The sequence below is a fragment of the Suricata suricatta genome, chromosome 16, assembly GCF_006229205.1.
Source record: "Suricata suricatta isolate VVHF042 chromosome 16, meerkat_22Aug2017_6uvM2_HiC, whole genome shotgun sequence".
NCBI classification, from domain to species: Eukaryota; Metazoa; Chordata; class Mammalia; order Carnivora; family Herpestidae; genus Suricata; species Suricata suricatta.
In genome coordinates, this window is record NC_043715.1 from 41,957,304 (window position 1) to 41,979,797 (window position 22,494).

General features: G+C 56.5%; 1 protein-coding gene across 6 annotated transcripts in view; it reads left to right on the forward strand.

Annotated features, from left to right (window-relative positions):
- GRAMD1A (GRAM domain containing 1A) overlaps nt 1–19,759 on the forward strand; it is a 23,484-nt gene extending 3,725 nt beyond the window's left edge. The window contains exons 1-21 of one of the 6 annotated variants that reach the window (XM_029925895.1): nt 4,932–5,257; nt 6,135–6,345; nt 6,432–6,452; nt 6,927–7,011; nt 7,149–7,252; nt 7,330–7,425; nt 8,165–8,245; nt 11,361–11,473; nt 11,643–11,793; nt 12,343–12,541; nt 13,380–13,523; nt 14,985–15,103; nt 15,185–15,327; nt 16,027–16,130; nt 16,204–16,377; nt 16,453–16,540; nt 17,293–17,304; nt 17,634–17,741; nt 17,825–17,945; nt 18,104–18,226; nt 19,624–19,759. In XM_029925895.1, coding sequence (XP_029781755.1) covers nt 6,244–6,345; nt 6,432–6,452; nt 6,927–7,011; nt 7,149–7,252; nt 7,330–7,425; nt 8,165–8,245; nt 11,361–11,473; nt 11,643–11,793; nt 12,343–12,541; nt 13,380–13,523; nt 14,985–15,103; nt 15,185–15,327; nt 16,027–16,130; nt 16,204–16,377; nt 16,453–16,540; nt 17,293–17,304; nt 17,634–17,741; nt 17,825–17,945; nt 18,104–18,226; nt 19,624–19,716 — 2,181 coding nt within the window. In that variant the 5' untranslated portion in view covers nt 4,932–5,257; nt 6,135–6,243 and the 3' untranslated portion in view covers nt 19,717–19,759. Of the gene's footprint in view, nt 1–4,931; nt 5,258–6,134; nt 6,346–6,431; nt 6,453–6,926; nt 7,012–7,148; nt 7,253–7,329; nt 7,426–8,164; nt 8,246–11,360; nt 11,474–11,642; nt 11,794–12,342; nt 12,542–13,379; nt 13,524–14,984; nt 15,104–15,184; nt 15,328–16,026; nt 16,131–16,203; nt 16,378–16,452; nt 16,541–17,292; nt 17,305–17,562; nt 17,742–17,824; nt 17,946–18,103; nt 18,227–19,623 lie in introns of those variants that run through there. The other 5 variants (XM_029925897.1, XM_029925892.1, XM_029925893.1 and 2 more) reach the window with 5 other exon arrangements.
- The last annotated feature ends 2,735 nt before the right edge of the window (nt 19,760–22,494 follow it).

Below are 22,494 nucleotides of genomic sequence, written 5' to 3' on the forward strand. Positions count from 1 at the left end.
GAGAGGGCCGGGGTCGCACGGGGTCGGAGGGCAGGGCGCAGAAGGCGGGAGGCTCCAGGGCTGGCTCGTCACCTACGGGCGCAACGCGCCGGGGTGGCGGGGCTTTGGTGGGGTTCCCGAGCTCATACCGCGGGGAGCGTGGCCTGCGGGGAGGGCCCCGGCCTAGCTGGCCGCGGCCCGAGAGGCGAGGGGTGAGCACAAGGCTGACCCCGGGCTTTGGGCCTCGGGTGGAAGCTGGACGGACACAAGCCCCCTGCTGGTCCCCTCACAGGCCACTGAGCCCCCGGAGGGCCCCCTCCCACCGCCCTGGTCTGTTGCGAGGCTCCGGGAGCCTCGGCCTGCTTCTGGTGGGGGCATGGTGGCCGGCCTCGTGCCTGAAATTCTCTGGGGTTGCCGGCCCAGAATTGACTTCCCATTCCCTGGGCCCGGTGTGTTTCCAGTATGAATTGTAGGTGTCTTGGAAATGTGTGTATGCGTGCCTGTATTCCTACCGTGCATCCTCTTTGTGTGTGTGATTTACGTCAAACTCCATCTGGGGCTCCATGTGTTCCTGGAAGTTCCCCGAGTATGTCTGATTGGGACTCTGTCAGGGGGCTCTGCGTGTGCGCCTGTGACCTTCTGTGGTTGTACGTGTGTAAAGTATTATCACATCTCGTCTGACCTGTGCATATCTGGTTGTGACTTTGGAGTGTGCGTACATGTGTTTAGGTCTCCTAGTGTGCAGACAGCTGTGATCCTACCTGGTTGAGTGTGTGGGTCTGTAAAATTTCCCTTTCATTCCATCTGTGGCTCCAGGCATCACTGTAAGATGCCTGTGTGTCCAGTTGTGACTGTGTGGTGTGTGTGCGTACAAGTCCCGGACAGTGCTTACAGCTATCCCTTTCTATCTATGTGCCTGTCATCTATCTCTGAACACATTAGCTCTTTGTGCAAATGTAAGTTACCTGCCTCTGTCCATATGTGATGTTGTGTGTCTGGGGCCTGGCAGATGTGGCTGGAACCCCCTGGGGTTGTAAGTTGTGCCTGTAATTTACCTCTAATTACGTCTTTGTGTGGACGCTCCAGCGGGTTTCCTAGTCATATGTGACAGTGCTGTGTGTGCCTAGGCTTTGTGTGTCCAGCTGAGACCATCCGGGGCTTTGTGTGTGTGAGGAGCAAGAGAAAGAAATGCTGTGTGGCTCTTGGTGGCCCTGGCACCGGCTTGCCTGAGACCTTGGCTGTATCCCTGACTCTCAGAAGCAGTAACCACTGACATCGTTCCTGTTGTAATTTTTAAAGCATGTCCCACGCGTTATTTTGATACCTGGCCACCGTGCTCTTAAGACGTGGCCATGACTTCCTGGGTCCTTCATGGTTACACGAGTGTCTGGGTTCCCTGGCGGCCGCCAGCTGGCACCGCCATCCCTCTCCACGTTAGAGCAGGCCTTCCCTTTGTCTTCCCCACCAGTTGGTGAACATCAGGAGAGTCGGGCTGCGCCTGTGACTTAAATTTACTGATGCCGTTCTGTGTTGGCTGAGTTCCGCTGTAACTGTTCCTCTACTTGTATGGCGCTCTCAGTAGCATGTGATTTGCGTTCACCTCTTCTCTGGGACTTTCTCGTTGCTGTACACGTGCATGTAATTTATGTGGGCCTTTCTGTGGTTTCTGTGACCCTCTGCAGCTGCGTGTACCCATCACGCACCGGCGTGTGTGTGTAACGTCCAGGACTTTGTGGCTGCCGCTGTGGGTATCTTTATGCTGGCACTCTGTGGTTGTGTGTGTGAGGGTGACACACCTGTGATACTGCGGCTGTGTGTCTGGGCTGGGGTAGGGGAGATTTCTTGCCACAGGGGGGACGTACAGTCTGCCTGTGATGCTGGCGGTGTGGGACGCGCACGGCGTTTCCCTTTTATGCACGCCTGTGTGTGCGTCTGTTCCTCTGTGATGAGAGGGAGCTTCCTGGACCCAGGAAGTCTGCATCTGCAGGGGCAAAAACCCCTCTTGTCTTCCCAGTCCCTGCCCCCGCCCCAAGGTCCTCCAGCCATGTTGGGCTCCTCCCTTTCTTCTGCCTTAGCACGTCTGGTTGGGCAGCCTCAGGGCTGTGCCTGCCCCCAAGCACTTCCTCTTCCTCCTACAAAGGAGCCAGATCTGGGGGAGGCAAGACCTGCCCCATCTGTGTGTTATTGGACCTTTCCTAAGGTGCCCTCCCCTAGCCCTGGGGCTGCAGGAGGGTAGGCCACGGGGAGAAGGGTCTGCATTTTAGGGTAGAGAGGTGAGAAGATGCGGCAGGGGAGGAATGTGGTCATTCCCTCCTTCAGAACCCATCCATAGCTCCCCAGTGCCCTCAGGGTGCAGCCCAAGCTCCTGACCAAGGTCCACAGGGCCTGTAGGTGGGCTTGTGCCCTCCTGTTCTCCTTCCCCAGCCCCGCTGGCCTCAGACCTGCCAGGCTCTGTCCTGTCCGTGAACTCCGTGCTCCTGTCCCTAAAACAACCTTCCCTTGCCAGAGCTGCCCTTTCTCCTCAGGCTCAGCTCAGGTGTGCCCTGCACTCCACCTGCCCGCCCTCTTAGCCCACCTTTATTTCTGTGGACCTCAAACTCGAACATTGCACCAGTCTCCTGGGACCCACCTCCAGTATTTGATTCAGGAGGCCTGCCGTGGGTCCCCAAATCTGTGTTTCTCACAATTTCCTGGTCTCCCGTTCCTGCGAGCCTTGCTACTTTATAGCCCTGACCAGCCTCTGAGATCAGCGTCTTCATTTGCATGTTTTCTTGTTGGTCATCTCTGTTCCGCAGCTGGAATGTCAGGTCCCTGCAGGCAGGGAAGGTATCCGTTTTGCACACTTCTGTGTCCCCAGTGCCTGGCGCAGGGCATGTGATCAGTGCATGTTTGGTGAATGGGGGCGCTTGGGGTCGGTTTGGGCTCTGAGCCCCAGGCTGAGAGTTTATTGGTGCCCGTTGGGGTGAGCATTTGCATCTTGAACACAGGTGCGCTGAGTGGGGGGCGATAGCGGGACCTTGTCCTCCATTTTAGTCCTAGTCCCTACTGATCAGAGCCAAGTGCCTTCCATGTGCTGGCCTTCATGTGCCCTTGACCCTTGAACAACACAGAGGTTGGGGGGCCAACCTGTGGAAAATTGGTGTGTAAATTCTGACCCCCCAAAACGTAGCTGCTTAGTTCACTGTTGACCAGAAGCCTTACTGATAACATAAACCATAGACTAATACATATTTTGTATACTGTCTATATTATATACTGTATTCTTACAATAAAGTAACCTAGAAAAATTGGTATTAAGGAAATCATAAAATGGGGCACTTAAAATCTTAACTAACTCTTGGTCTCCGCTCAGGTCTTGATCTCGGGGTTGTTAGTTCAAGCCCCACCTTGGGCTCCAGGCTGGGCATAGAGCCTACTTAAAAAGAAAAATCATAAAGAAAATACATTTGCAAGACTGTACTGTATTTATTGAATGAACTTCCCATAGAAGTGGCACCGTGCAGTTCAAACCCAGGCTGTTCAAGGGTCAACTATGTATTACCTCACTTTCTCCCTCAGACAACCCTGTGAGGTAGACGCCATTATTCCCTTTGTATTTAGGATGAAACCGAAGCACAGAGAGGTGCAGACACTTGCCCAAAGTCACACAGGCTGGAGGTCTCTGAGGGGTTGGGCAAGTCTCCCATCTGGTTGAATCCGGGTTCCCCTGAGGGGCTGGAGAGGGTCAGTTATTCAGTCCACAGGGAGCAGATGCTCACCGAGCACCTACTGTACCTAGTTGCCTAGTTCCAGGCAGTAGGGATGCAGCTGGAGACAAACCTCCTTCCTCTGTGGAGCGTGGAGAAGGAGATTCCAGAAGTTTAAGTGGAGGAAGGGCTGAGGAGGAAGGAAGAGGAGGAGGATGGAGCGGCGAGGCGTGTGATTTCAATAGAGTTGAGACTTGGAGAAGCATCCACTGACCATAGACATGGGGAGGCTCAGGAGCCCTCAAGACCTCTGGGAAGAAGGGCGTTTTGGCAGAGGGAACAACCAAGGCAGGAGCTGGGGAAGAGTGAGCAAGGGGTTGATGACAAAGTCCAGCCCTGGACTTTTAGCTGGAGTCAGGTGCAGCAAGAGGAAGGGGGGGCAGGTCCCAACCTGCCTCAGGTGTTCACAGGCCCCCTCTGGCCGCAGGTGGGGAGCAGAGAAGGGAAAGGGGTCAGGGAGACCTGGGAGAAGCCAGCTCCAGTAGTCCAAGGGGGAATGGCAGCCACCTGGGTCACCACCTATTTCATTTATTTATTTACTTACTATCGTACTCCATAAAATCACAAGGATGACATGAATGCCTACCCTGTGTCCTGTCCTAAGTAATACTGGGGACAGAGCAGTGACCACAACAACACTAAGGCTGGCCACCAGGGAGCTCACAGACCTGTGGGGGAAATGGAGCTGTCACTAGGCAGTGACAGCCCAGGAGTAGTCAGGGCTGCGATGGGGGAAGCAGAGGCAGAGTAGTGGCAGCCGGGACAAGACCGGAAGGACACACAGCAGGGAGGCTCTGTCCTGGAGGGGAGGCGGGAGGGGTGCTGAGCAGGAGTCCTGGAACTTGCTAGGTGAAGAAGGCAAAGGGCAGTCTGCACTGAGGGAGTAGCATGTGCTGAGGCTTGGAGGCGAGAGTGGGAAGTCTGAGGAGCCCCAAGGGGTCCAGGGACTCTGGCTGGAGTAGATGGAGGCCCCCAAGGTAGAATCCTGCCGACTTCAAGCAGCTGTGCAAGGTGCGCCTGGGTGGCTTAGCCAGTTAAGCATCCAACTCTTGATTTCAGCTCAGGTCATGTTCTCACAATTTGTGAGATCTAGCCCCCTCCTTGGCTTTCTCTCTCTCCCTCCCTCCCTCCCTCCCTCTCTCTCTCTCTCTCTCTCTCTCTCTCTCTCTCTCTCTCTGCCACTCCCCTCTTTTTTTTTAAAGAAGCAGCTGCGTTTCCTTGGACAAGTGGCTCGCTGCTGTATGCTTCAGCTTCTTCCTGTGTAATGCAGGGATGGTGATGGCGTCACGTGCACAGCGTTGCCAGAGGAATAAGTAGCGATGCGGAGAGCTTGCCCGAGTCTTGGTACAGAGCCAAGTGTCCCTCTGCTGCTCCCACTCCAGCCTGTGCACAGATCATTCGTGTGGTCCCCAGTGTGTATTGGGAGTTGACTGCGTGCTGGGTACAGTTTTGGGTGCCAGGGACACAACCAAGGCCCCCTTAACTGAGAGGCAACACTAGGCAAACTGAATAAGCCGACAGGAGGAACTGAGGTAGTGTGAAGTGGGCTTCGGGGGGCTGGGTCCCCAGGGGAAGAGGAGCATTTGAGCCAAATGAGAGAATCTGTTAGGCTGGGCTGTGGAATGGTGTTCTGGGCAGAGGGAACAGAACTGCAGGGGCCTTGATGTGGGAAGGCAGTCTGTGATGCTAGGGGCAAAGGAGGCTGGGGCGGCTGGAGTGGAGGGTGTGACATGCCACAGCAGGGCCTTGGGTGCCACGGGGGAGCGGTTGGCCTTTACAAGGAGGTCCCTAACCTGACTAGGGTTCACAGCCTCCCTCTGGCTCAGGCTGGGAACTGCAAGGGGGTGGGGAGGGGGCCAGGGGAACCAGGGAGGGGCCGCTGTGGTATCCGGGACAGGGAGGGTGGAGGCTGGGCCAGGGCACCGACGCAGGGCAAGGGGGTATAATAGAAATAATGGAAGGAGGTTTTGAAGGTAGAGCAGGTGGGACTTGCTAATAGATTAGAAATGAAGAGTGAACAGGAAAAAAATTAAGAGGCTTACGTTTTTTAGCTGAAGCAGCAGACTGGAAAGTGGCTACTCAATAAATATTTATTGTACAAATGAATTAATAGTTAGTTTTAAAGACAGAGAAACGTCCTGTATGCCAGGCTCTAGTAGAAACACGTTTTATGTACTGATTGATTTAGCTGTCCAGACAAGCAGGTGAGGACGTGTGTTTGTCCCCCCTGGATCACGGAGGGAGTCACCGAGGTGCAGAGAGTTAGGGAGCTGCTCAGTCACCCTGCGAGAATGGGAGTGGAGTGTGTGGGTGGGGATCAGCAGGTACATGTGTCGCCTCCCAAATTAGGCCTGTCCCTGCACCTGGCCTGTTTCCCCCGCTAATGCCCTGCTTCTTCTCCTCCCCCAGCACCGCCCCCCACTCCGGCCGGAGCACACCGAGCAGCTCCCCATCTCTCCGCAAGCGGCTGCAGCTCCTGCCCTCAAGCCGGGCCCCACCTGAGCCAGAGCCGGGCACCATGGTGGAGAAGGGGTCAGACAGCTCCTCAGAGAAGGGTGGTGTGCCTGGGACCCCCGGCACCCAGAGCCTGGGCAGCAGGAACTTCATTCGCAACAGCAAGGTTAGGGCAAGCCCCGGTTAGGGGGGCTGGGGGGGCCGGGCAGGGGAGTGATGGGTTCCTTCTGACGCTGCTCCTTTCTCTTGCAGAAGATGCAGAGCTGGTACAGTGTAAGTTTTGGGGCAGGGAGGCTTGCTGGAGGGGAACGAGGGAGGGGGCTGTTCCTGGGCCAGGAGCCCTCAGGCTGCAGCCATTAAGGATGGGGTGCCGGGGTCAGCTGACCCAGGGTCACACCTTGTGCTGCTCCTGACTTCCTGTGAGACCTCGAGTGAGTTGTTAAACTTCTCTCAGCCTGTTTCCTGAGAAGCTGTCTCAGCCTTACAAGGCTGAAGGGAACACTCCCTGAGTCAGTGGTGCTGGTGGGTACTCGGCGCAAGGCCTGGCTTATGTGGAAATCAGTAAATGACAGCTCTTGTCATGGTTAGTCTTGGCCTATGGGCAGTGGAGGCCAGACGTGAGCTGGACTTGAAACCACAGAGGGCTTGTCTGGCGCTCAGGAGTCTCAGGGGCTTCTTGGGGCCTTGTGGGGCAGAAGTGGGGGTGTGAACCCCCATCCGGGCTCTCACCTTCCAAAATCCCCCCAGATGCTGAGCCCCACATATAAACAGCGGAATGAGGACTTCCGGAAACTGTTCAGCAAACTCCCTGAGGCTGAACGCCTCATCGTGGGTGAGTCCGGATGCCCAGACCCAGTCCCAGGCCGGGCCCTGGGTTCCCCACTCTGCTCTCCCGCCTCTCCCCTCCCCGCTGGCCAGCACAGTGTGTGTGACTCGGGTGTCTGCCATCTCTCCCCTCGGCCGCCTCAGATTACTCCTGTGCCTTGCAGCGCGAGATCCTCCTCCAGGGCCGCCTCTACCTCTCCGAGAACTGGATCTGCTTCTACAGCAACATCTTCCGCTGGGAAACAACAGTGAGCCGACTGGGGGTCAAGGAAGGGCTCCGGGTGGGCGGGGCCCTGCCCTCTTCTGACTGGCCTTTCGTCTCCAGATTTCCATCCAGTTGAAGGAAGTGACATGTCTGAAGAAGGAAAAGACGGCCAAGCTGATCCCCAATGCCATCCAGATCTGCACTGAGAGTGAGAAGGTGAGCCTGACTGACCACCTGTTCAGGGGGCTGTGGTCCTGGTCTTAGCCAGCCCCTCCCGCCCCAAGCCCTGTTTATTCTGCACCTTGAACTCTCAGATCCCTTGTTTCTCTTTACCCCCTTTGCCATCCCACTGGCCTGGCCTGGGCTCCTATCACCACCGACCTGGACCTCCACACCAACCCCTCATCTCAGGCCTTCTAGTCAGTCTGTCCTTTCACACAGCTGCTCGGGGATAATATTATCAGTAAAATTCTTCCCTCTGAGTTCCTGTGTCTGTCAATTCAGATGCCCCCTTTCCTTGGAAGCCTTCCCTGATGCTCCATTCCATCCTGATGGTTGTTGCCTCATGGTCCCAAGATGGCTGCCTCCCACCAATGACTCCGGAAGGGAGAAGGGAATGGTGGGGAGACTTCACAGCAGACTTCCCTTTGTGTTTTATTGGTCAGACATGGATTAGGTGACCACCCCTACTAGTCGAAGGAGGCTGGGGAGGTGCCCTGGGCTTCCCCCATCACAGCCCGACCACTTTGGGCCAAACCTGTCTCTTGCCGTGGACTGTGAGGCAGGGCCAGGGGCCATCTCCTCATCACAGTGACAGCAGCATCGTCCACTGCCAGGCTGGACACAGGACAAACATCCTGTGGAGCGAAGGAAGGGGTGAACGGATGGATACCTCAGGATGGAGGTCCAGGCTATGTCTGTCTCCCGCCCCCTCACACCCCTCTCTCTCCTACAGCATTTTTTCACCTCCTTTGGGGCCCGGGACCGCTGCTTCCTCCTCATCTTCCGCCTCTGGCAGAATGCGCTGCTTGAAAAGGTGGGTCTGGATGGGACCTGGATGGGGGATCGGGGGAAATCATGGAGTCCAGAGGGCCAGAATTTGGGCAATGGGCACAGGCCTGACGACCCTGCAGCCTCTACAGACTCCACCAGGGGGCCACCGCGGGCCCTAGTGCCAGGCCTGTCCACGTGTACACGTATCCATGGCCCCTTATTCAATGTCCACATCTCAAAACTGCTTTGAAACCGAGAGACATGTCTTTGTGTGTGTGGCTGCGAAATCTGACCTGAGCTAACATGGCTATTTGTAGTCTTTATCAGCGCTAATAGAATTTTCTGCTAAGACAAAAGTATTCTCCATCCATGCTATCAAAATATGGTAGCCACTGGCCACACGTGCCTCTTGGGAGTCTTAAAAAGTGGATAGTGTAGCTGAATGTCTGCATTTTTAATTTTAATCAATTTATACTTAAATGGCCACAGGTGCTTCTTGTATAGCACAGGCCTGCATTGTGTGACTGTTCATGTGTTCCAGGACCAAAAATATTAATGTGTATGACTGGGGTAAATCTTAGATATAATTGGAATTCAATATAAAATTATGATATCTGTCCTGTATAGAATATACCCCTGAATCTCCAACTTTACAGCTTCGGGAACCTTTCATACTCTTTTAAAATAATTGTAGACTCCAAAGAGCTTTTGTTAGGAGGGCTGTGTTTACCAGTATTTACTGTATTAGAAATTGAGAGTGAGGACTTCTTCGACACAAGAATACAGGAGCACATATTGCATTAGCCACTGGAAAAAGACAGCATCCCATGTCATGTAGCCTCTGGAAAATTCCACTGTGTGCCAGTGTGAGAATAAAAGTGAAAAAAGCAAGTAACATCGTATACTACTAGTAACACTTAACACACACACGAAAATGATTTTCATGTCATGGATCTCCTGGAAGGGTTGTGGACCCCCAGAAATCCTTGGACCACACTTTGAGAACCTTTGGTATATACTGCATTGGATATTAAGTGTAATATAGTTACCATTATTGGTAACGTATTACTACATAGAGTATAGGCCCTGTATTAGCTTTTTTAAACCTCCAAACTGCTTAATTTTCAATTGCATCTTGCCCCACAGATTTTGACTAAGGGCTTTTACACTATCACATCCTTTTTTTTTTTTTTTTAAAGTTTATTTGTTTTTAAGAGACAGACTGAGCACATAAGAGCAAGGTAGGGGAAGAGAGAGAGGGAGAGAGAAAATCCCAATCTGCCCTGTTAGTACAGAGCCTGATGTGGGGCTTGAACCCACGAACCGTGAGATCATGACCTGAGCCAAAATCAAGAGTTGGACGCTTAACTGACCGAGCCTCCCAGGCGCCCCAGAGACTTCTTGTGTTCTGATGGTCGGCTAGCCTGGGCAGACTCTCCCACAGTGCTTCCTGTGGTTGCATGAGTTTATGTAGGATACAGTCGACTGCAGGTAACTGGAAACTCCACCAAACATGCTTTAAGCAAACAGATACTGAGTTGCTTCATAAAGTAATAATAATAGCTGATGCTTATGGTGCTACTGGCGGCCAGGCACTGATCTGAGCATTACATGAATTAATTCACTTTGTCTTCACAACCACCTTACGAGGCCGTGTGGTTATTACCTCTTTTACCAGTGAGGCATGGAGGGGTAGACTTGCCCATGGCCTTGAGGGTTCTGTGTGGCAGAGCTGGGGTTCTGGCCCGTTGCATTAGGTTCTATGTCCAGCTGACGCTCATGTAACTAGAGGTCTGGAGGCAGGCAGTCCAGGGTGGGTTTGAGGGCTCCCCCATGTCCTCAGGGACCCACACTCTTGTTTAGTCTTCCGTACTGTCACCCTCTCCATCATATTGGTGTTTTGTCCACATGCTTTTTGCCTCGTGGTTGCAAAATGGCTATAGGCAGCTGTAGGCATCATGCCCTCACAGACATGAAGGTGATAGCGGCTGGATAGAAAGGGGACTTTCCTTTATCGGGGAGAGAAAGCCCCCTTTCAAGGGGGCTCTGCATTTCTTTGGTTAGAACTGGGTGACATGACCACCCTCAGTTGCAAAGGAAAGATGAAAGACTTGATGTAAACCGGTTATGATTTATCTGCAGGGCTGGGGAAGATTCTCACCCCAAACACATTGGGGTTCTGTCGACAGGGAGGCAGGGCGGGATGGGCATCGGGGAGGCTGCTCCTGCTGGCCTGCAGCACCTCAGAGGGCCAAGCCTGCTTCTCAGGCTGCACTCCTATCCGGCCATGCCTGTCCTTGGGGGCCAGAGCACTGGAGCAGGAGCCTGAGGACGGACGGTGCAGCGTCGGGCTCTCCAGGATAATAGGTGGGGGCAGAGGAGGGTTCAAAGCTCAGTCCCTGGAGCCAGACTGCCATCCTGAGGAGCTGAGTGACCTGGAGCAGGTTGCTGAGCCCCATCAGACAGGGGCATTCCCTACTTCAGAGCACCAGGGCTGAGCCCAGCATGAGTGCTCCCTCTTGTCAGCTCTTATGGGGCAGACCCACCCCATGGTGAGCTCCAAGGGGCTAGACCAGTCCAGCCCGGCCCTGGGGACCCATCTCAGCAGTGCCACTCGAGCCCCTCTGTGCCTCCGCATCATTGCCTTAAACCGACGATGTTAGCACTTTACAGAATTGGTTTTGAAGATTCAGGCAGCATGCATGGGAGGGGGTTGGAAGAATGCCTGGCGCCTGGTAACAGCTCAGCGGATGGCTGCCCCGCTGCTGCTCTCGCTGTTCTTGTCATCGACAAAAACGCTTAGGAAGATAGTCAGGGGCAGGATGGCCTGAGGGTGGGAGGGTTGGCTCAGGGGTCCAGCTGGGTTTGAACCCCTGGGTCACCCCCGGTCACGTATGACCTCAGCACGTGGCTTCCCCTCCCTGGGCCGCCACATTCTCTTCTAAGTCTGGGGATGCTAACCTGTGGACACGGGAGCACTGTGAGGACCTAAGGGGAAAGTCCAGACTGCCCAGGCTCCTGGTATCTGCGGACGGAGCAGGTTGGGTGAGGGCTGCCCCCTTGTGGATGCCGGGGGAGCACTGCGTCTGCCGGCTGGCAGGGACAAAGGGCTCTGGGCCCAGGGAAACCCAGGCCAACCCCTTGTCCTGCCTGCCCAGACTCTGAGTCCCCGGGAGCTCTGGCACCTGGTGCATCAGTGCTACGGCTCAGAGTTGGGCCTCACCAGCGAGGATGAGGACTACGTCTGCCCCTTGCAGCTGAACGGTCTGGGGTGAGTCAGAGGCCGATGGCTGGTTCCTGGGGTGAGGGGAGACAGTAGGGGCTATGTGCAGAGCTCCTGGGGTCCTGGCTGGACTGAGGTGGGTTTACAGTCCAAGTGACCAGGAGGGTGTGTGGGATCTCAAAGATACGGCCAGCCTACACCCTCTCTTTCCCCACAGGAACCCCAAGGACGTGGGAGATGTGATCGCCCTGAGTGACATCACCCCCTCTGGGGCAGCTGACAACAGCCAGGAGCCGAGCCCTGTGGGTTCGCGCCGTGGCCGCCTCACTCCCAACCTTTCCCGGGCCAGCAGTGATGCAGACCATGGGGTGAGCAGAGGATGGGGGACAGAGGAGGGTGCTGACAGCCAGAGAGAGGAAGGTGAGCAGTGGTGTCGGGGAGGGACAGACTGAGCGGTGGAGGTGAGGAGGGGATGGATGGAGGGACGGGAAGGGACGGACTTGAGAAGAAGGCAAAGAAAACATAGGAAACGAGAGAGATCAGCTGACAGGCAGGGAAAAGCTAAGAGACAGAAGAAGCAAGGGATGGATGGACGGATAGATGGACAGACAGACATACAGATGGACAGATGCAGTAGGAAACAGACAAGGCGTGGACAAGATAGACCGATGACGGGAGGGGCATCAGGAGGCTTATGGCCCAGGCACCCAGGTTGGGCCTGGTAGGGACTGAGAGGGGCCTCGCCAGGCAGCCCCTGGGCCCCTTGCAGATGCTCAGCTGGAAGCTTTACATGCACACACGACCCCTCAGCATTGGTTTTCCTGTGGTGCTGACTCCTTATGGCCAGTGTGGGCACGCAGGGGGCCTTCAGGCTGGAATGGCCATGGGACAAAGTTGGATTGAGCCTTTCTCTACAGGCAGAGGAGGACAAGGAGGAGCAGACGGACAGCCAGCCCGACGCCTCCTCCAGCCAGACAGTGACCCCGGTAGCTGAGCCCCCAAGCACAGAGCCCACCCCGCCTGACGGGCCCACCTCCCTGGGCCCCCTGGACCTGCTGCGCAGTGAGGAGCTGTTGACAGACACGAGTAACTCCTCCTCATCCACAGGGGAGGAAGGTGAGGCAGGTGGCCCGAGTCCTTCGCCTCGGTTACACGTGACAAACCCTACTCAGGCTGGCTCATGGGACTAAAAAAGTCCAGGGGGTGGGCCAGCAGGTAAGGCTTCAAATGGTGGTCTTAGAAAGCTGTCTGCTTCAGCTGTGCTTTGAAGGCAGCAGAGCAGAGTGGGTAAGACCACAGCCTCTAAAGGGCCAAACCCTGGCCACACTGCTTCCTAGCTGTGTAACTTGGGCAAGTTATTTGATCTCTTCGAGCCTCATTTTACTTGCCTGAAAAATGAGATTAGCAATAATAATACCTAGTTAGGGTTGTTGTTGAGAATTGAAATAGAGTTAATATACGTAAAGCGGTCAGGCCAGTTAGTGTTGGCTGCTGCTGCTGTTATTATTACTGTTTCCATTTTCTCTGTGCCAGCTTCATTCTCAGGTAGCCTCTGTGTTTGTGGGGCACAGAGAACCCCAGTCCTGCCTCAGACAAGCCTAGCTGAGAAAAAGCATGCTTTTCCCAGGGGCTGCACCAGAAGCCCTAAGGTTGGCTCTGATTGGTCCAGCCTGGACAGCAAGCCCAGCCCTGAACCAATCACTGTGGCTGAGAGCCCAGGCCCACCCCTGAACCACTCCTGGTGGCTCTGATTGGCTGACCCGGGGCACGTGCCCACCCTAAAGCCAGCCTGTGGCTGAATGGGGCCCAGCAGTGTGCTGAGCCTGGGAGGATGGGTCTGCCCATCCAGTGAAGAAGGCCTGGGTGGGGAAGGGAGCAGTCACCCAGAGGGAAACTGAGGAGTGGCTCCGAGGAGGGAGGAATACGTCATCCACTGCCTTTCTCCAACACCCAGCTGACCTGGCCGCCCTGCTTCCTGACCTCTCTGGCCGTCTGCTCATCAACTCAGTCTTCCATGTGGGTGCCGAGCGGCTCCAGCAGATGCTCTTCTCAGACTCGCCCTTCCTGCAGGGCTTCCTGCAGCAGTGCAAGTTCACAGGTCAGGAGGCTGAGGTTCCGCAGGCACGGGGTGGAAGCAGGAGACAGCCGCTCGCCGTTGTGCAGATGTGGCATCCTTGCGGGGTTAGAAGCAGCATCTGTGTGGCTGAGTGGCCTCAAGCCAGATTCTTAGCCTCTCTGTCTCAGTTAACTCTGTGTATACTGGGGGTATGATAGTAATACTTGCTGCATCTGGATCTCCTGAGAACTATGGGAGTTAATACCAGAAAAGTGCCTTGGAGGAGTAGTATACAGTAAGCATGTAATACTTACAAGTTCGTGATCACACATTTAGTGCCCAGTCTGTCAGATTTGTGCAGAGGCCAGGACAGATGAACTCGAGAATCTAGTGAGTAAATAGACACACAAATAAGTCACAGATGTGCCCGGAATGTGAGTGTCAGAGGGGTAGCTGTGATCTGAGGGGGATCAAGGAAAGCTGCTGAAAGAATGTGAAATTGAGACCAAGGCCTGAAGGAGGAACTCTCCTGGAGAAGGGGAGGAGATGGGGGAAGAAACCCAGGAGGCCAGCAAGGCATCTGCAAAGGTTTTGAGGCCAGAGGCAGACCCTGGAAGTGCCCCTTGAGGCCGGCCTCTGTGGCCAGGCATGGCGAGGTGGAGCCCCAGCACCGGTCACGTGGAAGGGTTGACCTAGGGACCGGTTGAAAGAGATTCAGGCAGGGGAGGGGCTAGTCAGAAGGTAGTTTCTCTGTTTCTTTTTCTGTATCGATGGAAATGAACCATGAAGTCCCCTGCAGAACGAGTAAGGCTGTGCCTTGAGTCGGGGCCCCACAATGTTCAAAGCGACGCTTATGTCCTTGACAGGACTGGCACATCAGACTGAGGAACTCACACTCTGACCAGGGGCCCTGGAGAGCCATGGAGTGTTCTAGGCAGGTTAGGGGCAGGGGGCAAGCCTGGCTTTAAGAAGCCACCCTAGGACCTCAGAGGTGGAGACTGATGCCAAAAATTCTCAGGGGCTGGAGGGGGACCCTGGGCAGGCAGGGATGGGCTGAAGCAGGAGCAGTACTCAGGAGGTCGAGTGGACACACAGGGGAGGGAGCCCCTGGGGCAAGCCTGGGTTACCCCTGCGATGGCACCCGACAGGAGGGGAGGTTAAGGGGGATGTGGAAGCCAGGGTGGGACCTGGTGGGTGTGGGGTGTCTGGAGAACTTCCAAGAGAAGGGGTACAGGAGGTCACAGGATCCTAAGTCTGAGGCTCAGGGGAGAAGCCTAGACTGTTACAGAGAGGGAAACTGAGGCTGCAAGAGTGGACAAGATGGCCCCAGGATGGGTGAGAAGTGTTGGGAGGAGAGAGGCCCCAGCTCTGAATTACCAGCATCTGAGAAGGAAGGTGGGGGCAAGTCCCCAAAGAACTGGACCTATCCCAAAAGCTTTCTCCTACAGCCTGTGGGCAGAAGACTGAAGAATGGTCTCCTCATTCTGTTCCTCCCTCCCCCAGATGTGACCTTGAGTCCCTGGAGCGGGGACAGCAAGTGCCACCAGCGCCGGGTGCTGACCTACACCATTCCCATCAGCAACCCGCTGGGCCCCAAGAGCGCCTCCGTGGTGGAGACACAGGTGGGCCGGGCAGAGCTGCGGGCCGGGGGGCAGGGCCGGATGGCAGGGCCCTGACCCCGCGCTCCTCCCTCATCTCTGCAGACGTTGTTCCGGCGCGGCCCGCAGGCCAGCGGGTGTGTGGTGGACTCCGAGGTGCTGACGCAGGGCATCCCTTACCAGGACTACTTCTACACCGCCCACCGCTACTGCATCCTGGGCCTTGCCCGGAACAAGGCCCGACTCCGGTGAGCGGCGGCCTGGTCCCTCACTGGACACCCTGCTGCTCCCAGGGTCCCCACCGTTCTGCCCCCACCCCTGGTTGGCACCACGATGTTGGTTACCACCGCGGAGGAGTCGAAGTTCTGGGTCCCTGAGGCCTCTCAACTCTGAATAGTGGAGGGTAGACAAGGGCAGCCCCAGGGACCTCTCCCCAGTCTGTGGAAGGGGTTTGAGCCGGAAGCAAGTGAGTGACTGAGTGCACGAGTGATCGGTTCAGTTGTTTTTCAGCTGTGGGTCGTGTGCTCTGTGCCTGGCACTGGTGGGGGTGCAGAAACCAGACAGTCCCCTCTCTCCAGGACATGTGTCAGGAACACCTGGGGATGTCTGGCCTGAACCAACGGAAGGATGAGGCTGCCACTGACTGGGATGGGGAAGGTGGGGAGGTTTGGGGGGAAGATCAGGAGCTCCGTCTGGGATGTGCTCAGCTGCTCTTAGACTCCGTGTGGAGCTGGGGCACAGCGGCCCGATGGAGGAGTCCAGGAAGGGGCGCAGGCTGAGCCGTTGGAGTGGGTGGGTGCTGCTGAGGTCGGGAGACTTGCCAAGGTGTGTGTCTGTGGGTGACAGGGGGCCCTCTCTGACCTGGTGGAAGGAAAGCGCCCCCTGGGGAGTGGGGCAGTGACATTGGAGTCAGACCCTGACCCCCTTGCCTGTTCCCCCAACCCTAGGGTGTCCTCCGAGATCCGCTACCGGAAACAGCCCTGGAGCCTCGTGAAGTCACTTATCGAGAAGAACTCGTGGAGCGGCATCGAGGATTACTTCCACCACCTGGGTAAGGGCCGGAAGGTGGCTGGGGCGGGGCCCGGTGAGGGGCAGCCGTGCAGAGGCCTCTCCTGTGCCCACAGAGCGAGAGCTTGCCAAAGCCGAGAAGCTGTCCCTGGAGGAAGGCGGGAAGGATGCCCGGGGACTGTTATCAGGCCTGCGGAGGCGGAAGCGGCCGCTGAGCTGGCGGGGCCACAGCGACGGGCCCCAGCACCCGGACCCTGACCCCTGTGCCCGGGCTGCCATGCACACCTCGGGTGCGTCCCCTCAGGCCTGGTCGGGGCCGGGTGGCCGTGCTGGGAGGGGTCTGACTCCGTGGTGCTCTTCTTCAGGCTCTCTCAGCTCACGCTTCTCGGAACCATCCGCGGACCAGGGCCCCGGGGCAGGCATCCCCAGTGCCCTTGTTCTCATCAGCGTTGTGTGAGTAAGGGGCCCGGGCTTCGGGGTCACCCAGGCCTGCATCTGCATTCCGGCCATGTGACCTCGGGCAGGTGCCTGGCCTCTCTGGGCCTCTGCTGAAGCGGGAGCATGGGTGTACCTCATAGTTGAGCAGAGATGAAAGGGGATAATGTCTGGAATGTGCCCAGGGCTCCTTCCGTGCTGTGCTGCTCAGCTGGTGGTGGAGGAGTGTGTCCTGCTGGGAGGGGGAAGCCCTGGGGGCTCTGGGAGGCTGGAGGGGCCCTACCTCCCTCAGGGGCGGGGGGTGCGCTTTCTGGAGGAGGAGGCACCCAAAGGAGGTGGAATGAGGTGAGCCAAGAGAGATGCAGAAAGGAGCACACATCCTTCCGTGCCTAACCCAAACCTGGATGACACTAGGGACACAGTAATGACTAGAGGACCTGACACCAGAGCACAGTGCTGGGGGGACAGGGCCAGGACGGGGAAGCTGGGGGAGGCAGGGGATCCCTGAGCTGAGCTGAGACCCCGGGGCCCGAGGCAGGGGCACTCATGTCTCATGCGCACAAGGGGTTGGGGGAGGGCACTCTGAGGACCTGGAAGTGTGGTCCGAGCTTCCAGCAGACCCTGAGAGGTGAGCGTCAGGTTTCTCACCACTCAGCCTCTCTGGGCCTCGGTTTCCCAACATGGACAGTCCAGAGGGGGGCTGTGCGGCATGCTTCCGGAGGGGCGGGGGCGGCTCTCATCTCTTTTGTCTCCCGTTGCTGCCGCCTCAGGATCTGTGTGAGGTAGGGCCCCGCATCCTGCTCCCCCCTCAGCCCCCGCCTCACTCGCAGCTTCGGCCCCTTCTCCCACTCCATGTCCCCAGCTCTCCCAGCAAGGCGGCCCACTGTGGCATGTTAGGGGGCATGGGTGTCAGGCCCAGATTTGAACCCTGACTGTGCTGCTTATGGACTGTGTGGCCCTGCGCATGTCTCTCGCCCTCTCTGAGCCTGAGCCTTCACTTTCTCCTCTGAAAAGGCGGGTAATCGTAGTGCTCCTTCAAGGTCTGGTTGTGTGGGTGCCAACTTACGGGAGCAGCTGCGTGCCGGTTCTGACCTCTGACCCCTGCCCTCAGCCTCATCGTCCTCATCGCCCTCAACGTCCTCCTCTTTTACCGCCTCTGGTCTCTGGAGAGGACGGCCCATACCTTCGAGTCCTGGCACAGTCTCGCCTTGACCAAGGGGTGAGTGGGTGGCCTGAGGGGGTTGGGAGCTTCGGTAGGTTGGGAAAGGCTGCCGCCCCACTCAGGCCCTGCGTCCCCTACAGCAAATTCCCGCAGACGGCCACAGAGTGGGCGGAGATCCTAGCCCTGCAGAAGCAGTTCCACAGCGTCGAGGTGCACAAGTGGAGGCAGATCCTGAGGGCTTCCGTGGAGCTCCTAGACGAGGTGCGGCTCTGGGGCGGAGGGCCCTGTGCTCAGACCCCAGCATGTGGCACACACATCTGGGCCTCTGTTTCTTCCTCCGTAAAATGAGGAAGCCATTCAGAGTCCCTGGCTCCCAGGGTTGCTGGAAAAACAGGAGAAAGAATTGGCTCTCATCCCAGGAAAAATGTCCATGGCCGTCTGACTTCAGGCATGGCTGGATCCAGCCACCCGCCTACCACTCGACTCTGCTCGCCCCGGGGCTGGCTTTGTTTTGGGCATCCTCCCCTCCCACCCTTGACCAGGTTGGTACCTGCAGCTCTAGGCTGACATGCGAAGGAAAGAGCTCATTCTCAGTGGCTGCTGGGGTCACACACCCATCCCTGAGCCAGTCACAGCGGCCGGGGTAGGTGAGGCTTGGTCCTTGATCCCTACCCCCACTTTGGGGTGACTCAGGTCACGTGAGGGTGGGAAAAAGTTTCTCCAAAGGTTATTAGGGTCTTATCTCCAGAAAGGGTTGCCCCAGACAGTCTGTAGTACAGACGTCGAGGTTCAAATTCTGGTGTGTGACCTTGTGCAAGTGACTGCACCATTGCCAGCCTTGGCTTCCTCTGTGAGTGGGCTAAGGATTGCTGTTCCCTCAAAGACTGTTGTGAAGAGTAAATGAGTTCACATAGGAACAGTGTTGAGCTCGGAGTAAACACTGCACGTGTGTTTGCTGTTATTAGTGTGAGCCCAGCACCTGCACACAGTAGGTGCCCAGTTAATGCAGTGGTGGGTCAGCACAAATGTCAGGTCCTGGGGTAGTGCCCAAGGTGGGAGGAGGTGTGGGGGAAGCTGAGAGCTGGCTGGCGCTGGCTGGGCACCCGAGGGTATCAGAGCCCAGGTTGGTGGGTGGGTAATGGTGAAGTCACATGTGGTCACTGTAGACCATAATGAGGAGGCCACGTCTAGGGGCCTTGCACCCTGAAGTCACACTTGTGGAGAGATGCTTGTGCTGGGAAGGGCCGTGTGGAACAGGGTGGGAGGACATTGAGGCTGGGGTCATACCACTCACACAAAGGGTCGGCAGGGCTTCCCCATCCCCAGTTAAATTCCCATTATTTTCCTCCCTTAAATCGCCAAGGGCATGGAGTCGACTTCCTAGACTTGTTAGCAGCAGACACAGGTTGATCTGGGCAGTTCCATGTGCCGCTATGACCCACTGATTGGCCCCTCACGGCCAGCCTGGGAGAGGGGTGCTTGTGGTATCCCCCCGTCTAATAGATGGGGGTGCCAAGGCCTGGCAAGTCCAGACTTCCTCAGGGGCACACAGTGGGGAAGAAGAGGGGCTAATGTGCATCAGGCACCTCCTATGTGCCACGTGCCAGGTGTTTGCCTGTCACATCCCTGAAATAATCCTGTGGAGCAGGTTCGTAACTGGCCCGTCCTGCAGCTGAGGGGTCCTGGATGGTTAAGGGGCTCACCCAAGGCTACGCAGGCAGCAGCAGAGCTGTGACTGGAACCTGGGCCACCTGGGCCCCTTCCATCTGCAGCACCTTGGGAGTTAAATTGGGTGCAGTACGGCTCCGCTTTTGTCACAGGGTGACCTTGGCAGGGCAGGCGGCCTCTCTGGACCCTGCCCAGTTCCTGAGGTGCATGAAGGGGAAGAACCCCACCGCTGCCAGTGCTTACCCCCACCCTGCCCGCTTCTTCCTCCCAGATGAAATTCTCGCTGGAGAAGCTGCATCAAGGCATCACGGTTTCAGATCCGCCCTTCGACTCCCAGCCACGGCCCGACGACAACTTCTCCTGAGGACACACAGCCACGTGGCTGACCCCCCTAAAGGACAGATGGACACAGAGCCTCGGCAGCCACTGCTGGCACAGTGTGAGCGCCGGGAGCCTCCCGCCTGCCCCTCCCAGTGACCCAGCCAGGGGCCACACAGACATGGGGACCACAGAACTGAGATGCACTTTAGACCGGCGTGTGCGAGTCCAGCTGCCGTCGCTTGCCTAGCCAGGGAGCTGGCCTGGTCTTCGGCAGCCCCCCCGCTAACTTATTTTGCCCGGCTGGGGTTGTGGGAGGTGCTCCGGGGTGCACGATGCCCTCAGCTCTGGGTTTAATGTATTATATTTATTTGGGGCTGACAGAGCCCCAATAAAGGGTTGGAAATGGCTGTGGCTATGCCTGTGAGGTCCCTGGGAGTGGGTGGGACCCTCTCATCCCACCGGAAGGGTGCAGAAAGGGGGGGGTCTGTCCATTTTTGGGGCCCAGGTCACTGACATGATCTGGGATCCTCCAGCATCTTCCACAAGCCTTATGTCATCAGGGTCCAGTGCCAGGCTATGAGGACCGAGTCCGGTGCCTGGAGGCCTGAGTTCAAGTATTACCCTCGATCCTGTAACATGGAGCGGGGTCAAGCCCTCTGAGCTTCGGTTTTCCCTTGTACAATGGGCATAAGAGTGGCACCTGTCTCCTAGTGTTCTTGGAAGTGACTATTTCTCCAATGTGAGCTGCACCAGCATCTCCTGGAGGGCTTATTGAAAGGCTGCCAGACACCCCCATTTCGAGTTTCTGAGTCTGCAGATCTGGGGTGAGCTGAGGGTCTGCCTCTCCAGCAAGTTCCCAGGGGTGCTGATGGTGCTTATCCAGGGACCCTGCTTTGCAAGCCACTACTACAGCAGTCGAGGAGTTCATAAATGTGGCTGCTTACAACAGGGCCTGGCACAGAGTAAGTTTCCAATCATGTTACTCATCATGGAAGAATTGGGGGGAGAGAAAAGCAACTCCTGTAGGAAGCACCAAGTGTGCACCAGGCTCCATGCCAGGGGCTGGTGTTCCTTTAAGTCTCCCGGCGACTCTGTGAGATGCAGATGGATCTGAGGGCACTCTGCAGAAGACGAGGGCCGCAGGCCTGGTCCCCAGGGTCTCCACACTTAGATGCAAGGTCCTACCCCTGTGGGACCCCATAACAGCCTGTCCAGGTTGAGGCTATCTGGACCCCTGTCCTACCAATGAAGAAATGAGCTTAAAGGCAAAGTCTCTGGTCTAAGTAGAATCCAGGTCTGTCTCACTCAACCCTGTTCTGGTTCCGGAGTAAGTGAGGGGTAAGGAGTGACCTTTGACATGTCACAGTCAGGCTGTAAGAAATTTCTTGATTGAGGGCTTGAGGCAAAGGACTGGAGGGGTTAGATGGAGGGGACCATAAGTGGCAAAGGACAGAGCCAGCCTCTGTAGCTATGTGATCATAGCAAGTTACCCACCCATCGTGGGCCTCAGTTTCCCATACCTAATTAGGAATAATTGTAATACCCATCATGTGAGGAGAATTTCAATTCATTATTGGCAAAGTGCTTAGAATAGCACCAAGCCCATAGTAGGTGCTCAGTGAACACCAGCTTGTAGGGCTGTGAGTAAATGCCCTTGCCCAGTGCCCAAGGTCTGTCCTCACCACCTCTGTCACCCACTGCCAGAGGGAGGCTTGGAACAGCAAGAGAGTTATTTTCTGCAGAGGAATTTCACAGCCCGGGAGGTGTTGGCACAGAGGCCCAGACCACAAAAGTGTCCGGTGTCCCTGGCTTCCTGTTCCTGTGCCCTAAGCCCGCCCCACATCCTTGTTCCTCTTCCTCTGCAGGACTGGATCAGGGGATTCTGGAACTTCACCCCACCCAAACCTAGAGGCCAGGACCTGAGTAGCTGGCCAAAAGTCTCACACCCCCCCGCCCGATCCTGATAGCCCAGAGCCCCCACCCCACCCTCTCCATTTGGCAGAACCTACTAATAGGACAAGCCACCCACCATTACAGGGGCAGGATTCCAGATCCACCCAAGGCCAACTACATGAGCTAGGCAAGGTGTGAGCCACTCTCAGCCTCCGTTTCTTCTGTAAAATGGGGATAGTAATAGACCTCGCTGCCAGTGCTGGGGAGATAGAGATGGATCAGCATATGAGAAGGGCTCTAGCATTGGCATATATTTATTTCATTTGATGAATATTTACTGAGCACCTACAATGTGCTAGGCACAGTTTCGGGTGCTGGAAATACAGTGGTGCACGGGACAGTGTCCTCACCTGGAGGGCTCTTGGATCCCAGGATTGAAGGAACAGGCGGTGGAAGGAAGACCTAAATAAATGAAAAGTTAATGTCAGGTAGTGACAACCACGGTAGAGTAAGGGACAGGGGAGGCAGTTTCCTGGGAGTGGACAGAAGACCTGAGGAAGGTGACGTTGGAGCCAGGAGCTGCTGGAGAAGAGAGGGTGGGCCTTTGGGTTACCAGGAGGAAGAACAAGGGAACAGCTGGCGGAGGGTAGCCTGCTCCCCTCAGTGTCCAGGCAGAGGGAAGAGTGAAGGCAGCAAAGGCCCTGGGGCGGGAATAAGTTTAGTGTGTTGGGAACAGCAGCAGGGGCCTGGACTGTGGACAGAGTGGCGGGAGGTGGGGGTGGGTGAATGACATCGGAGAACAAGGACCCTCCTTCTGAAACATGGTACCCCAAGTCCCCAGAGGAGCCTGTCGGGTTTAGATCGGCATGCCCCTCCCTCCTACTTGGGTGGAGTCTGAGGTGTCCTTGGTGGCTCTAGCCCGACACCA